The following is a 16,046-nucleotide window of genomic DNA, read 5'->3' as shown; positions in this document are numbered from 1 at the left end:
ACGTTTTTCGAAATTTTTAAATATTTTTATTTTTTTGTTAATGTTCCGGGCATATTTGAGAAGGAGCATAAGTCAATTATTATTACTGAAGGTGTCACCTAACTTTATCTGCAAAAATCCGAATGCCACCTCTCACATCCAAAAATAGACCTTTTTTCACAGATCCTTACTGGTCTATATGTAATTTAACTAATTAGACCAGAGCGCATCTGTAAAAATATTAGTACATTTGGATGTTGAGAGGTGACTTATATTTTTTTGTAGAAATTGCTTGAAAATAACTCATATAATAATATTTGAGTTATCCTCCCACTCAAAAAGGTCCGGAACATTGTTTAAATAATCAAAATGTCAAAAAATGAAGGAAAAATTCGATTTTTTTCTTCGTTTTTTGATTATAACTTTAAAAGCAGTAATTTTCGAGAAAACTGTACTGACATAAAAGTTGCGTAATTAAATTTACTACAATATAAGATTAGCTAAAAATTTTCAAAATTGTCACCCTTGTTGCAAAATATCAATAATTGCAAAAAAAAACATAATAAAACAAGTATTGGAATTTTACGTTTTTCAACCATTTATGCTAACCTTAAAACCTTCATATTTCATCCAGAAAAACTATATCATATAATAAAATAGTTCTGTAAATTTCATTATGATAGGTTTAACAGATTTTGCAGAATAAATTTTGCAATCCAGCTTTCGTAAAAAAAATTCATTTTTTCAAAATGTTGCAGGACTGAAAATAAAACAGGTAGCAAGTTGAAATTTTTTTACATATAGAAGAATACTGTACCTTTTATTTGCAATTTGCAAAATTAAAATCGCAAAATTTTCCCATCTAAGATTTTTTTTGTACCATATGTGACTTGCCAAGCTTAAGATATTTAAATGAAAAAATGACCAACTTATCAAAAAATTAAATACCCCTAGAGAATTCTAAAGCCTTAACTCAAGTTACTAAAAAACTTACTGATAATTTGCCTGCTTTCGTTGAGACTTACGATTTGTTGACCAAAAATGACGACAAACTGGACTACCTTACAGAAAAAAATTAACGATATCCATAAACTAAAAAACCTGCTGAATCCTGAGAAGGTTTTTCCCTTGTTTGCACTTAAAAAGTTGCTTGTTCTTGTTTTGCTATTATGACTACTTGTTCAAATAATATCTAAATTGTAAAATTGGTGTATCAAAATAAATTTGCATTTTAGCAATTATTATTAGTTTGATTTGCTTACCTTATTAGACTTTCCGGGTTGAAATTTATCCAATAACAACATTAGGCTTTTAAAAGCAAACCAATTAGAATTATAAGTGTCAATACCACTCCCTGACGTTTTTGAAGAGCCCTCTTTTTGTCTTTCTCGTCTAAATGATGCCAGAAACGGATTCATTTTTTTTTTTTTAGTTCAGAGACATCACAATCCATTTCTGAAGAAATCTTATTCCAAGCATCAGTTTTTCTATTTATTATTTTATATACCTGCGATTTCGGACTCCATAGGCAGGCATTCTTTATTTCTATATAACTCAATTAGTTGAAGTATCTTTTCATTGGTCCATTCCATATTGCGAAATTATGTTTTCACGACTACACAATAAACACAATAATTTTTGTAAATAAATTAAATCAACACTTCTAAACAAATTCGTTTGCTACCGTTTATCCATTGTACACATAGAACAACAACGATTTACTTTGATGATTCGCTCACTTACCGACATCGGTTGGAACATGTGCAGATGCGAACAAATTCGTTCGGTTGTGCTCGATTCGTTGTACAAATACAATAAAGCTAGCGAACGAATTCGTTCGTTCATTCGTGTTTGCTTTGATTATCATACACCTTAAGCATACAGAAATCATTTTCAAGAAATTTACGACCATATTTTGATTATAATCGCTTCTTGTATCAAGTTACTTTTATATGACACTCATTGTATTATTAATTTTCTTATCTGTTTTGGCAACTAACATGTCTATCTCGACAAAAAACTATATCTTTTACAGTTCAAATTGATTATCCAGTTGAAGTTGACTATTCCCAGTTCGAGTCATCTCAAACGGCGGGTTCCAGTAAAAGTTGATTATAAATATAAAATGAAGATTTTTATTCAACTTTTACTAGTAAAAGTAGATTCCAACTAGTTAAAGTATACTCTTCCCAATGTCATTTAGTAAAAGTTGATTCACACAAACAACCGATTCTAGAAATTAAATAAATGTTACTTAGGCCAGGAAATGAAGCATTTTGGCTCGCAATTTTTTCGTCCCACATGGATTTACTTGATATTTTCACAAAAGGTAGGGAATAGTTCAAGGATCATTTTCTAAATCATGCCACTATACGCTAAAACCTTAGCGGTGGTTGCCACCCCATCTCGGGGCGAGAATTTCTCATTATATTGGAAATCGATGGAAAATGTAATTCTAACAAAAACATGTTTCTTACGTTTTCTTTGTAAAACTAGTATTTTTTGAGTTATTCGCAGTTGAAAGTAACAGTTTTTTGACGAAAAAATCGACTTTTTTTGAGAATAACTCAAAACATATATATACATATATATACATTTAATAAAAAAACTGGAGCTTTAAAAATTGTATCTTTTAGAAACACAAACAAAATCCTTTTTTTATAATTTTTCTACAACCAATAGAAACTGAGATACTGTCCAAGCGCTTTGCAAGATTAATAAGTTAGTAAGGGGGTTAACACTTATTCCAGTGCACTGTATATGTATTATCAATACACCCAAGAAGTTTGATCTATTTAAAATTTAGAAAAATTGGAGTTTAAAGATAAAATATATATATAGCTCCAACAAGGGTGGTTTTAAGAGTTGAAATATTATGATATTATATCCAAAAGCATAAAACAATCATTATTTAACTAATGAAACCAAATGTTGACCATATTAAAGTTTAAAATGCTATTTTATAATTTTTTTTACAATTAGAGGAAGTTATCACCCTTAAAAAACCAAAAGTGTACAACGGATCAATATAGAAAATGAACTAGAGGGTAAAATTAGTCTAATCCCAAAATTTTTATACAAATCGATGCTGGAAGAAAAAATTGCGAGGTTTTGACATTTTTCACCTTCATTTACTGGCCTATATTTGCAAATCATTATAAGTATGTAGTTGACACGGTCAAAACAAAGAGACGCAGTCATCAAAAAAGCACGTGAGATTATACTCGTATAATCAACACAAGAATAAAAAACCGCTAAACGCCGTAAAAATGAGTGGCGCATAAAATATTCCAGCTACAAAAGATCTGATATGAATATTACGTGGCGCGAAAATGGATTTCATTTGATGCAAAACAAAATTCTAGTTTTATTTTAAAAGATTTTTCCATAATATTTGCTAAATTTGAAGTAAACGCGCCACAAAAGAGTAACTTTGATACAGTTTGAATTTTGAAACTCTTTTGTGGCGCGTTTACTTCAAATTTAGCAAATATTATGGAAAAATCTTTAAAATAAAACTAGAATTTTGTTTTGCATCAAATGAAAATCCATTTTCGCGCCACGTAATATTCATATCAGATCTTTTGTAGCTGGAATATTTTATGCGCCACTCATTTTTACGGCGTTTAGCGGTTTTTTATTCTTGTATTAGGAGTTTTTCAAAGTTATTTATAAATTAAATGTATGAAGTTGAATGCAATGTTCCTCTATTACACGTCAAGCTTTATAAATGGTCACCTTTGTTGCATTATCTCCCAAATGATCTAGTGTCCATCGAATGTACACTAGATTTTTTTTTATTCGAAATAGATTGAAAAAAAATTGAGATGGCCGGTAAATGAAGTCGCATTGCCCGTTGCCAGATCAAATTTAGCGTCGTAACCACTACAACTACATAAACCATTTCGGGAATAATCGTAAATTGGATTATACTTTTGTAGCTTAAAAACTTCTAAACGGCTTAACCGATTTTGATCAGTAAACATGAGTTTGAAACGTATTGACCAGTAGTATCTGATGGATCTAAGGTGAAGTATGAAAATTGAAGCTACTACAGGAATTATTGAGCTTGAGAAACCGTTTTTTCCCACAGGAAATAGATTTTATCATACTTATGAAGCCTATAACCTAAAAAATTCAAATTTTCCGGGATATGAGGTATACACCGTTAAATTCGTCTGGTGTACTTCTATAAACGCTAAGTTATTGGCGCAATTCGTAGGTTGAAATTTTGAGTAATTGTCGAAAAACCAAAATTTTCAAAGTTTAGTTTTTCAGTTTTTCGGCTATACTGAGCCGTGTGTATGTTTGATTCTGACGGCTTAGACACCATTTGAAAGCTTAAGTCAACACTATTAATTTGATGTATTTGCGGTTCTCCTGGCTCTTCTTGATCCGAATATATATACCCCCAAAACATATGCCGTTTTGTACCTACCAAGTCCTATAGCTGGCTTATGGGTGGTCAAAAGTCACAAACTACACCGGTTCTAAATCGGCCCTGACCCCCTCTTCAAACACAGAGGAAAAATATCAAATCGGTTTAACTTTCAAACACACATACATATATATATCCACAAACATTTTCCCTTTTTTAAATAAAAATTAAGTCACATTTCTAAGCTCTATAACTTTTGAATGGTATAACCGATTTTCAAAATTAGACATGCGTTGGAAAGGTAATGATCAGTACTGTTTGAAGCCGCAAAGGCCGGACTTAAATTTTTGAAGTTTTTGGGAGTTTTGGGGGCCAGAACGAAAAACAGACCTAAATAGGAAGGGCCGTAAAATCGACACCCTTGGACCAAAATGGATGGTTGACATATGAATGGGTGAGTCTTTTTCTGAACTTGAAGATGAGAGTTGGCACAATTTTCAATTCAGTCAGATTTAGAAAATTGAAAATTTCGTGTATATAATAGTGTCGCGTGTAGGGGGGCGTATTTCTGCGCCACTGGCGAGAACTACCGTTCTCTGGTAATTTTTTCGATATAAAACTAACAGCTTCGATAACCAATAAATCGAAAACTATTAATTTTATCAAAAAAATGTATAATGAACATTTTTTGCTTATAATTAATATTTTTACCAGCATTTGCGGTCAAAATATAATAAAAAATTTTCACCCTCGAGATGAGGTGGCAACAACCCCATGGTAAAAGCGTCTTTCGGCATCATATAGATTTTGATCCTTGGACTATCCACTACTTATTGTCAAATTTTCAAGCAAATCTATCCATTCTGTAAAAATTGCGAAGTGAAAAATTTCAGTTCCTGGACTAATTATACTTTTGGAGCTCCATAACTTCTGAACGGTTTACCTGATGTTGATCACTAAACATGAATTTGAAACGTATTGACAAGTAGTATCTGACCAGCATCCAAGATCGAGTATGATAACTGAACGTATTACAGGAATTATTGAGCTTGAAAAACCGTTTTTCCCGTAAGAAATAGATTTGATTATACTTATGAAGCCTATAACTTAAAAATTCGAATTTTCCCAGATATGAGTTATACACCGTTAGACGCGTCCTGAGTCCTTCTACAAACGCTCAGTTATTGGTGCAATTCGTAGGTTGAAATTTTGAGTAATTGTCGAAAAACCAAAATTTTCAAAGTTTAATTTTTCAGTTTTTTGGCTATGGCGAGCAGTGTGTATGTCTCAGCTTGATCGCTTAGGCGCCACTTGAAAGCTTAACTCAACCCTATTGATTTGGTGTATTTGCGGTTTTCCTGTCTTTCCTTGAACCTAAGATATATACGCCCAAAAAATATGCTATTTTGTATCTACCTAGTCCTCTAGCTGGCTTACGGGTAGTCAGAAGTCAAAAATTAGACCGGTTCTGAATCGGCCCTCACACCTTCTTGAAACACAGAAAAAAAAATTCAGATCGGTGTAACTTTTCCACACACATACATACATACATAAATACATACATATCCACAAACATTTTCCATTTTTTAAATAAAAATTGAGTCATATTTCTGAGCTCGATAACTTTTGAATGGTATAACCGATTTTCAAAATTAAACATGCGTTGGAAAGGTAATGATCTGTGCTATCAGAAGCCGCAAAGGTCGGGCTTAAATTTTTGAAATTTTTGGGAGTTTTGGGGACGAGAACGAAAAACAGGCTTTAAATGGGAAGGGCCGTAAAATCCACACCCTTAGACCAAAATGGAGAGGTAACATATGGATGGACGAGTCTTTTCCTAAACTTTAAGATGGGATTTGGCCCAATTTTCAATTCAGTCAGGTTTAGAAAATCGAAAATTTCGTGTATATATAGTGTCGCTTGTAGGGGTGTTGTGCGCCACTGGTGAGAACTGTCGTTCTCTGTGGATTTACTGAATCGATCCAGGAATAGTCAACTCCAACTAGTAAAAGTTGAATTAAATTTTTCAAATCAACTTTTACTGATCGTTTTAGTTGGACTTGACTTGAACTAGGCATAGTCAACTCTAACTGAGAATCAACATGAACTGTAACATATCTACTAAATATAGGGTGAGGCAGATAAAGGGCCTATTAGAAATATCTCGAGAACTAAAGGTAACTGAATTATGAAAATTGGAATAATGGGGTTTTGAAGACTGATCTATTTAATGAAAATGTTTTCATCTACTTGGTACTTCCGGTTATACCGGAAGTGGCTTATAACTTCGTTTTTTAAATGGGACACCCTGTATATTTTGACATTTTTGGATTCTCCTCGATTTCTTCTTTCTTAAAATATAATGTTTTGTAACATTATACAGGGTAGCTTAAAAGATAATTACGTTTTCTTATTAATTTCGTAGCAATATTCACACCCTGTAGGATTGTAGTAGTTTGACACAATAAACTTTATTTATGTTCAAATGATTTTTAATATAGTCTACTATTGTTAACAATTATTAGTATAGCTAAATTTTTAATTTTAGTATACAGGGTGGGTCTAAACTCGGAATGAGTATTTTCTGAGTTTTCTTAAATGGAACACCCTATATTTTAGTATTGTAATGAAATGATATTTTATGGTACTTTTTTATTTCTTAAGCATTCCCTATACCTATCTGCTTTAATTTGTGCTTAATTGTTAATCGCACCAACAATCTTAACTTTGATGGTATTTTGACAGTTCAACCATTATTGGCAATTTTAAGTATCAGTCTAGATTAATATGTATTTATTTCCAAAAAATTATTTGTGATTGAATATTTTCACGGCCAACCTAATACAATTTCACATATTTTGTATTGCAATTAATGTTTAGCTTGAATCACCAATAACTCACAAATTAAAGCAGTTAGGTATAGGGAGTGCTTAAGTAATTAAAATGTACCATAAAACAACATTTCATTACAATACTAAAATACAGGGTGTTCCATTTAAGAAAACTCAGAAAATACTCATTCCGAGTTTCGACCAACCCTGTATACTAAAACGAAAAATGTAACTATACCATAATTCCTAACAATAGTAGACTATATTAAAAATCATTTGAACATAAATAGAGTTTATTATGTCAAACTACTACAAGCCTACAGGGTGTGAATGTTGCTACGAAATTAATAAGAAAACGTAATTATCTTTTAACCTACCCTGTATAATATTACAAAACCTTATATTTAAAAAAAGAAGACATCGAGGAGAATCCAAAAATGTAAAAATATACAGGGTGTTTCATTTAAAAAAACGAAGTTACAATCAACTTCCGGTATAACCGGAAGTAGCAAAGAGACCAAAATATTTTCATTAAATAGTTCACACCTTAAAACCCCTGTATAACAATTTTCATGATTTTCTTACCTTTAGTTCTCGCGATATTTCTAATAGGCCATTTATCTGCCTCACCCTGTATAGTTATTTTTCTACAACCACTATTCAAAGTGGTATTCAAACTTGATATTTTCTCACAGTATAAGATATTTGACATTAGTGTGCAGAAAAGTGACGTTCTGTGCCGCAAAGTGACGTTTCCGTGCCGCAAAGTTCTTTTCTGCACAGTTGACTACCTCATTCTGAGTAACGTTATATTCTGTTTACATCGGTGGACTACCGCATTCTGAGTAACGTTATATTCTGTTTACATCCGTGGTTAAACTTTAGACAAATATATAACCTATAAGACAATTATTATATTTAACTATAGCATAGAAACTAAATTATGGATGTTACAACTGTTTTATTTTACAATTTTATTCTTATTAAACATTTTATAATTATCAAATAACCAATAAGGATTTAGCAACCTGTGCAAGAGACTTCGAATGAAGTAGGTTTTGTGTAAATCCGTGACTGCATAAATATAATGTCAATAATGTGTAATAATTGTTTAAATTTAAACAAATTAAGGCAGTGCATTAATTTTTTAACTGATTTCTGCGCAATTTATTTAGTTATAAGGAATTTAAATTGATTAGTAGGTATTAATTAAATACAGTTTTAAATTTTTCACATAGGTACCTATTATAATTAATCGTCGTTTGGAAATTGTGGTTTTTATTTTTAGGAAAAACTGTGCTTGTAGAAAAAGTATAGTGTGAAACACGTGCAGAAAGGTAATTTCTCACTCGTTTGAATTGCGGCACTCTCTTGCGCTCGTACCGCAACTTTTCAAACTCGTGAGAAATTAGTACCTTTCTGCACTTGTTGCACAATATACTATTTCCTAACAAGTGCAGAAAGTCATACTTTTCCACACGAGACTGCAGTTTGCCGAACGACGCGAAGCGGGAGTTCGGCAAGCAGTCGAGTGCGGAAAAGAGACTTTCTGCAAGCGTTAGGAACAATATTTTTTCTACGAGTCTTTAAAAAATGACCAAATTTTAATCAATTAATTTAATTAATATGAAAATACATATAATACACAAATTAATTCTTTGACAAGGTTGTCAAAACTAAAGTTTCAGCATAACTGTTTAGCATGACGACGATCTTGGTTTACATGACGACGATTCAAAACCACTGTTATTGTCTACTGATTTGACTTTCGAATATTATGTCAAAATTATTTTATTTCATCGAATTCTCGCGTTAATTTCATTAAAACATGAACACAATAAGATATGTTTGAAATAAATTAGTAAATAATATCTAAATATTAGTTTATTGCATGTATTATAATTACTTTAAGGCCATATTAACATATCTAAATTAACACGCGTGCGGAAAAGTAAAACGCGTGCGGAAAAGTAAAACGCGTGCAGAAAAGTAACACGCATGCGGAAAAGTAAAACTTTCTAAACTAAAATGCGTGCGCGAAAGTAGACATTTTTGAACGCTCGTAGAAAAAATTATTTTTCAAACTCTTTCAAACTAGTTTGACAAACAGTTTGAATTTTCAAACCTGTACGATTGGCCAGTTTGACTTGACTTGAATTATTTGTCAGAAGGATTGACTTGAGTTTGACTTGAAATTGTCAAACTCAACTCAATTTCAAAAATTTAAGTCAAATTTTTGCAACTCTAGTCGCTAACGACGAAGGTGACATCTAAAGTGATCTCCGGAGTATCTCGTCTAATGGAGTTTTCGGCAAATTCAGTAAAAAATTAGTCAAATATCATTACCTGGGGGCTTTTGGGGTCGCTTACGACGAATATGACATAGGAGGTGATCTCCGGAGTATCTGGTACCCAGGGTACCTACTGTTTACCTCGTCTTCTGGAGTTTTCGGCAAATTCCTTAAAAAATTAATAGTTAAAATTCATTACTCGGTAGTTTTTGGGATCTCTGACAACAAATAATAAGACATCGGAAGTGATTTTCGGAGTACCTGGTATCCAAAGTACATTGTCTTTACCTCGTCTTATGGAGTATTCGGCAAATTCATTAAACAATTAGTCAAAAATCATTATTTCGGTGTTTTGGGGCCGCTGAAAAGGAATATAATGTCGGAAGTGATCTTCGGAGTACCTGGTGCACATCGAACCTACTGTTTACCTCGTCTTCTGGAGTTTTCAACAAATTCTTTAAAAAATTAGCCAAAAATTATTACTTGGGGATTTTTGGGGTTGCTAAAAACGAATATGAAGTGATCTCCGGAGTACCCGGTGCCCAGGGTACTTACTGTTTATCTTGTCTAATGGAGTTTTCGGCAAATTCATTAAAAAATTAGTCAAAAATCATTATTTGGTGGTTTTGGGTGGCTGACGACGAATATGACATTGGAAGTGATCTACGGAGTACCTGGTAGCCAGGGTACCTATTGTTTACCTCGTCTTCTGGAGTTTTCGGCAAATTCCTTAAAAAATTAATAGTCAAAATTCATTACTCGGTAGTTTTTGGGGTCGCTGATAACAAATAAGACATCGGAAGTGATTTTTGGAGTACCTGCTATCTGCTATCCAAAGTACCTTGTGTTTACCTCGTCTTCTGGAGTTTTCGGCAAATTCATTGAAATAGTTAATTAAAAATCATTACTCAGGGAGTTTTTGGGGTCGCTGACGACGAATATGACATTGGAAGTTATCTCCGAAATACCTGGTGCCCAGGGCACCTACCTTTTATCTCGTAACTAATGATTTTTGACTAGTTTTTTAATGAATTTTCCAAAAACTCCACAAGACGAGGTAAACAGTAGGTACCCTAGGCACCAGGTACTCTGGAGATCACTTCCGATGTCATGTTAGTCGTTAGCGACCCCAGAAACCACCAAGTAATGATTTTTGACTAATTTTTTAATAAATTTTTTGCCGAAAACTTCACAAGACGAGGTGAATTCACAAGACGAGGTGAATAGTAGGTACCCTGGGCACCAGGTACTCCGCAGATCACTTCCGATGTCATGTTCTTCATTAACGACCCCAAAAACCCCCGAGTAATGATTTTTTACTAATTTTTTAATTAATTTGCCGAAAACTCCATAAGACGAGGTTAACAGTAGGTACCCTGGGCACCAGGTACTCAGGAGATTACTTTCGACATCATATTTGTTTTTAGCGACCCCAAAACCCGGATTAACAAAATTGAACTCATTTTAGTCGATAATTGACGAGTTCTGAATTTTTTTATTGTCTGTTTGAGATGCACTTTAAGAATGCATTTTTTGTATACAGTTTTTTAATATTATCCCATGGCTAGGGGTCACAAAGTTTCCTGGCGCATTCACGAATAGAATGCAAAGGATTATTAAGATCTGTCTTGTCGTTTTTTTTTTCGGAGTTAATCATCTCAAAAAAACTACGGACTATCCATAAAAACTTTCTCAAATCTCCCAGAAAATGTGTTAGGAGTCCTTATCTCTCTAATTAATGATTCTTTTGAGAAAGGTAAATTTCGAGGGTGCCTAGAGACAGCCTTCATTATTCCCCTTCATAAGAGTGGTGAAAAACCTAATGCCTGCAAGTATAGACCTATTGCATTACTACCGGTACTCTCCAAAATTATTGAAAGATTCATAAAAGCCCGACTTATGTCGTTTTTCGTTAAAAACAACATTTTATTACAAAATCAGTTCGGCTTTTCAAATAATAAATGTACCACCGATGCCATTTTTTCTGTACTACATGAGGTTTATAAAGCATTAAACAATAATCTTCACACTGCCACTGTTTTTTGTGATTATGCCAAAGCTTTTGATTGTGTAAGTCACTACATTTTGGTAAAAAAAACTAGATTTCTACGGAGTTCGAGGTATTTCTTTGAACTGGTTTCAATCTTACTTGAAGAATAGAAAACAACTGGTTAGAGCAAATGATACAGACTTTAGTCTCGAAAATGTTGTATGTGGGGTACCACAAGGTTTACTATTTAGTCCTCTACTCTTCCTTGTCTTTATTAATGACGTTACTAGTTTAAAAATCGATGGAAAAGTTTTTCTTTTTGCTGATGATACCAGTATCACTTGGAGCAACTCAAATATCGCAACTCTTCATGCTACTATAACTTTTGATGTACTCACAATAAAATCCTGGTCCGATTCTAATTTACTCTCTTTTAACGTAGATAAAACAGTAGCATTATCCTATAAAGGAGCTCTTCAACCGTTGCCTCTTAATAACAGCCAGATCAGTATCGTTGATTCTGTAAAGTTTCTTGATATTTTTTTAGACAGCAACCTTAACTGGTCCCTTCATATCGATGTGTTAAGCAAAAAACTATCCTCATCTTGATATGCAGTAAGATCTGTTTTGAAGGAAATTAATTTATCCACTTCCAAAATAACATATTTTTCTTTATTAGGGTCCCATCTTCGATATGGTCTTGCTTTTTGGGTTTCTAGTACAGCTGCCCAATCCGATGTTATTTTTAAATTACAAAAAAGAGCAATAAGAAGTCTGTTTGTCCTCAGAAGAACGACACATTGCAGAAGCTACTTAAAAAATCACAGGATTCTAACATTACCTTCTTTATATATTTTAGAAACTGTTTGCTTAAAAATTTCGTATTTTTTTTTAATTTTGCAATAGATTGTTACTGTTTGTTTGTTTCACTTAAATATATTATTTTACTTATATTGACGATTTATATAATTTTAGTGAATTGTATTTGTTATTGTTTTTATTTATGTCTCTTGTAAGAATTGTCTATAAAATTGTTAAATTTTTTATGACAATAAAGCATATTTCTATTCTATTATAATAATAACGTAAATGTTATACAATATTTGTAATAATTAAAGTAAATAAATTTTAAGTTCACTCAAATAAATAAAATCGATTACTGCCATCGACCACTTACATTCAATCTCGGTTAATTTGTTTATTAATCGCGGCAGGTAAAGTAAAATTCTTCTTTCAGTACAATAAAGTGTTACTCTACTGTCGCAAATGAGGCAAATCAGTACAATACTGAATTACTTTATAGTCTAGTCCAGTGGTTCTCAATCTGTGGTACATGTACCACTGGTGGTACATCTCATTATTTGCGGTGGTACACAAGACACAAAAAAAATTAAAATAGTAGTGCTTAGTAAGTCTTGATAATACAATCTAAAAATATAGGTGGTACGAAAAATAATAAAAAGAACTGTAGGTGGTACATGACTCAAAAAGTTTGAGAGCCCCTGGTCTAGTCGCAACATAGGGGTCCCGTGGACACTTTTAGTTCGCCGCGATTTGATGGTGGTATTATAGGTTTTTTGGGTCGCTGAATCCAACGGAAGTGGTCTGGAACCCCAAATGTGGTGCGTTTAATTGTTATTAACAAATTATGGTAAAATTAGATGTTTTTCAGGAATTATTTGAAGCCCTGTAAATAAATTGATAGTGTTAAGGTATTCTCTGGTGTATTTTTGGTCGCTGAATCGAATGCGACTAGTCGCGATTACTCAAAATGTGTTCTTATTTTGTTAATAACAAAATAATTTTTTATTCGCCGATAAGCTCGAAATGCGTTATCTACAGCAAGTTTGTAGTCTTTTCATAGTATTTTTATACGCTAAATCGATTGTCACTAGTCGTGATAGCTTAAACCATGTTCCGACTTTGTTATTAATAAATTATTGCAAAAGTAACGGTTTATAGTAGGTACGTTTACTCACGGTTTTTGCTCTAAATTTTAAAAAACCACTTGGAATGACATGACTTTTGACATACACGTCCCTAACATGTTAAACAAAACAAGTGATATTGAGCCGATGTGTGCTTTTACCCTGGGCGTGAATTTCAACCCGTTTCGTGGGTGAAAGAAGAAACTTTTAAAATAAATTGGATAAACTGATTAATTCTAAGCAACGTTTGTTTTATACAGTTTTTTTACTAAGTCAATACTTTTCGGGTTATTTGCGAGTGAATAATATGTTCATTTTTCAACAAAAAAACCAAATAACTCGAAAAGTATTGACTTAGTGAAAAACCTGTATAGAACAAAAGTTGCTTAGAATTAAGCAGTTTATCCACTTCCGCACTTATTTTAAAGGTTTCCTTTTTCACCCCCAAAAAGGGGTTAAACTCACCACCAGGGTAAAAGCACACATCGGCACAACATCACTTGTTTTGTTTGACATGTTAGGTACGTGCATGCCAAATTTCATGTCATTCCAAGTGGTTTTTTTAAATATAGAGCAAAATATTATTATTAATTACTTTTGCAATATTTATTAATAACAAAGTCGGAACGAGGTTTAAGCTATCACGACTAGTGACAATCGATTTAGCGTATAAAAATACTATGAAAAAGACTACAAACTTGCTGTAGATAACGCATTTCCAGCTTTTCGGCGAATAAACAATTATTTTGTTATTAACAAAATAAGAACACATTTTGAGTACTCGCGACTAGTCGCATTCGATTCAGCGACCAAAAATACAGCAGATAAGGCCTTAACACTATTAATTTATTTACAGTGCCTCTAATAATTCCTGAAAAACACCTAATTTTACCATAATGTGTTAATAACAATTAAACGCACCACATTTGGGCTTCCAGACCACTTCCGTTGGATTCAGCGACCCAAAAAACCTATAATACCACAATCAAATCGCGGCGAACTAAAAGTGTCCACGGGACCCCCTATATTGCGACTAGACTATAGGGCTTTTCATCGACTGTCATTTGTTTCGAGCTTCTGTCATATGTTTCTAATCTGTGTATAATATTAATATATACGGATTATATGACATATGACAGAAGCTCGAAACAAATGACTGTGAATGAAAAGCCCTATTAGTGACGGTTGGCGATAAAATTAATTTTAAGTCGCTGTTGATGTTTGGAGTTCTGTCAGGTAATTGCATTTGTTTATCTTTTTTTGTGGCTTATTAAGTTTTTTGTTATCACTAGTCGCGTTGCTAATTGTAGGTACATTTGCTCGTGTTTACTATATTTCGTGTTGTCGTTAACTAGTTTTCTATTGTTTATGCTTGGCACTTGGCGCCACTTTACTGTGTTACTTAACTAAACAGAAATTGCACGCTGCACAATTCTACAATATACGGTGTTAATAATTTTATGGACTTACGGACTATCCTCATGTTGTAAGTTTTTGTTAATTATATTATTCTTTTTATAAAATCTTTTGTCATCTGAATTTCATTTTATTTACGGTAGGTAAGGTATATTATAATGTATGTAAATTATATGTATGTGTATTATAATAATATAATATATAATATGCATCACGAGACTTGGTTGAATAACAGCTAACTCAAATTTAAATTTTTAAGAGTAGATAATTGGGTAACCAGCTGAATATTGACAAAAGAGTACTCTTTATACAATTCCAATATATATATCGCCTATTTTCATAGGCATGTTCAGGGAAAGTTGCAATGATGCTAATTAGGTACAAAAGATGATTTCTTAATAGTATACTTACTATGTGAGAATTGTTGTCACAATTTTTAGATGTGAAGCAAGTATACATATATATTAAAATAATAAAAAAAAATAAAAAAAAATAAAAATTTTCATGCTCTCTTTTGATTGATATCTACAAGCTTCACAGTGTGAAAAGATTTTTCATTCCTTTCCACTGTCCACTTTACCATTCATTCAGATTGACAGTCATTTGCTTCTTATATTGGTGGAATTCTTATCGCAGGAACATCTTAAAAAATATAGTGAAATTTGTACACCCCATAAAAATTTTATGAGGGTTTTGTTCCCTTAAATCCCCCAAACTTTTGTGTACGTTCCAACTAAATTATTATTGTGCTGCCATTAGTTAAATACAACGTTTTTGAAACTTTTTTGTCTCTTAGTACTTTTTCAGTAAGCCAGTTTTTATCGAGATACTTTGAATATTTTTCAAATCCACCATGTTTAATGGTTAAGGAAAACGGCGCAAAATGTCGCCTTCAAATTTTTCATTGTGTTTTAAATGTAGTCATTTTTTTCAAATCCTAGAAAACTAATAAGTATTTTTGAAAAAATTTAACGCAGAATAGACCGGTCTAGTCAGACTCAAAAATAGGAGTGAGGTTACAATAATTACCATCAAGCTGAAAATTGGCAGGATTGTTCAAAATACCATCATAAATTAAATTTAAAAAGTCCTCATAAATCCGACCCGAGCTAAAAAACTTACTCGGGGTCAAAGTTCACCAAATATGGTTTTTTGCGATTTTCAGCGAAACGGTAAGTTTTATCATAAAGTTGATTCTAAAAAAAATGTAGATTAGATAAATATCTATAAAAA

The 16,046-nt window shown here is 32.5% G+C and overlaps 1 protein-coding gene across 2 annotated transcripts in view; it reads left to right on the top strand.

The window, feature by feature from the left end:
- The window catches only part of LOC126888176 (uncharacterized), a 158,831-nt gene that overhangs the window by 35,357 nt on the left and 107,428 nt on the right, over positions 1-16,046 (top strand). Inside the window, exon 1 of one of the 2 annotated variants that reach the window (XM_050656167.1) lies at positions 14,719-14,883. The exons of the other annotated variant lie outside the window; for it this stretch is intronic. Within the exon in view, the coding sequence (XP_050512124.1) occupies positions 14,858-14,883 (26 nt within the window). The 5' untranslated portion in view covers positions 14,719-14,857. Of the gene's footprint in view, positions 1-14,718; positions 14,884-16,046 lie in introns of those variants that run through there. 2 annotated transcript variants of the gene reach the window in all.

The sequence above is a fragment of the Diabrotica virgifera genome, chromosome 7, assembly GCF_917563875.1.
Source record: "Diabrotica virgifera virgifera chromosome 7, PGI_DIABVI_V3a".
In the NCBI taxonomy this organism is placed as follows: Eukaryota; Metazoa; Arthropoda; class Insecta; order Coleoptera; family Chrysomelidae; genus Diabrotica; species Diabrotica virgifera.
This window is presented reverse-complemented; position numbering and strand designations above follow the sequence as displayed.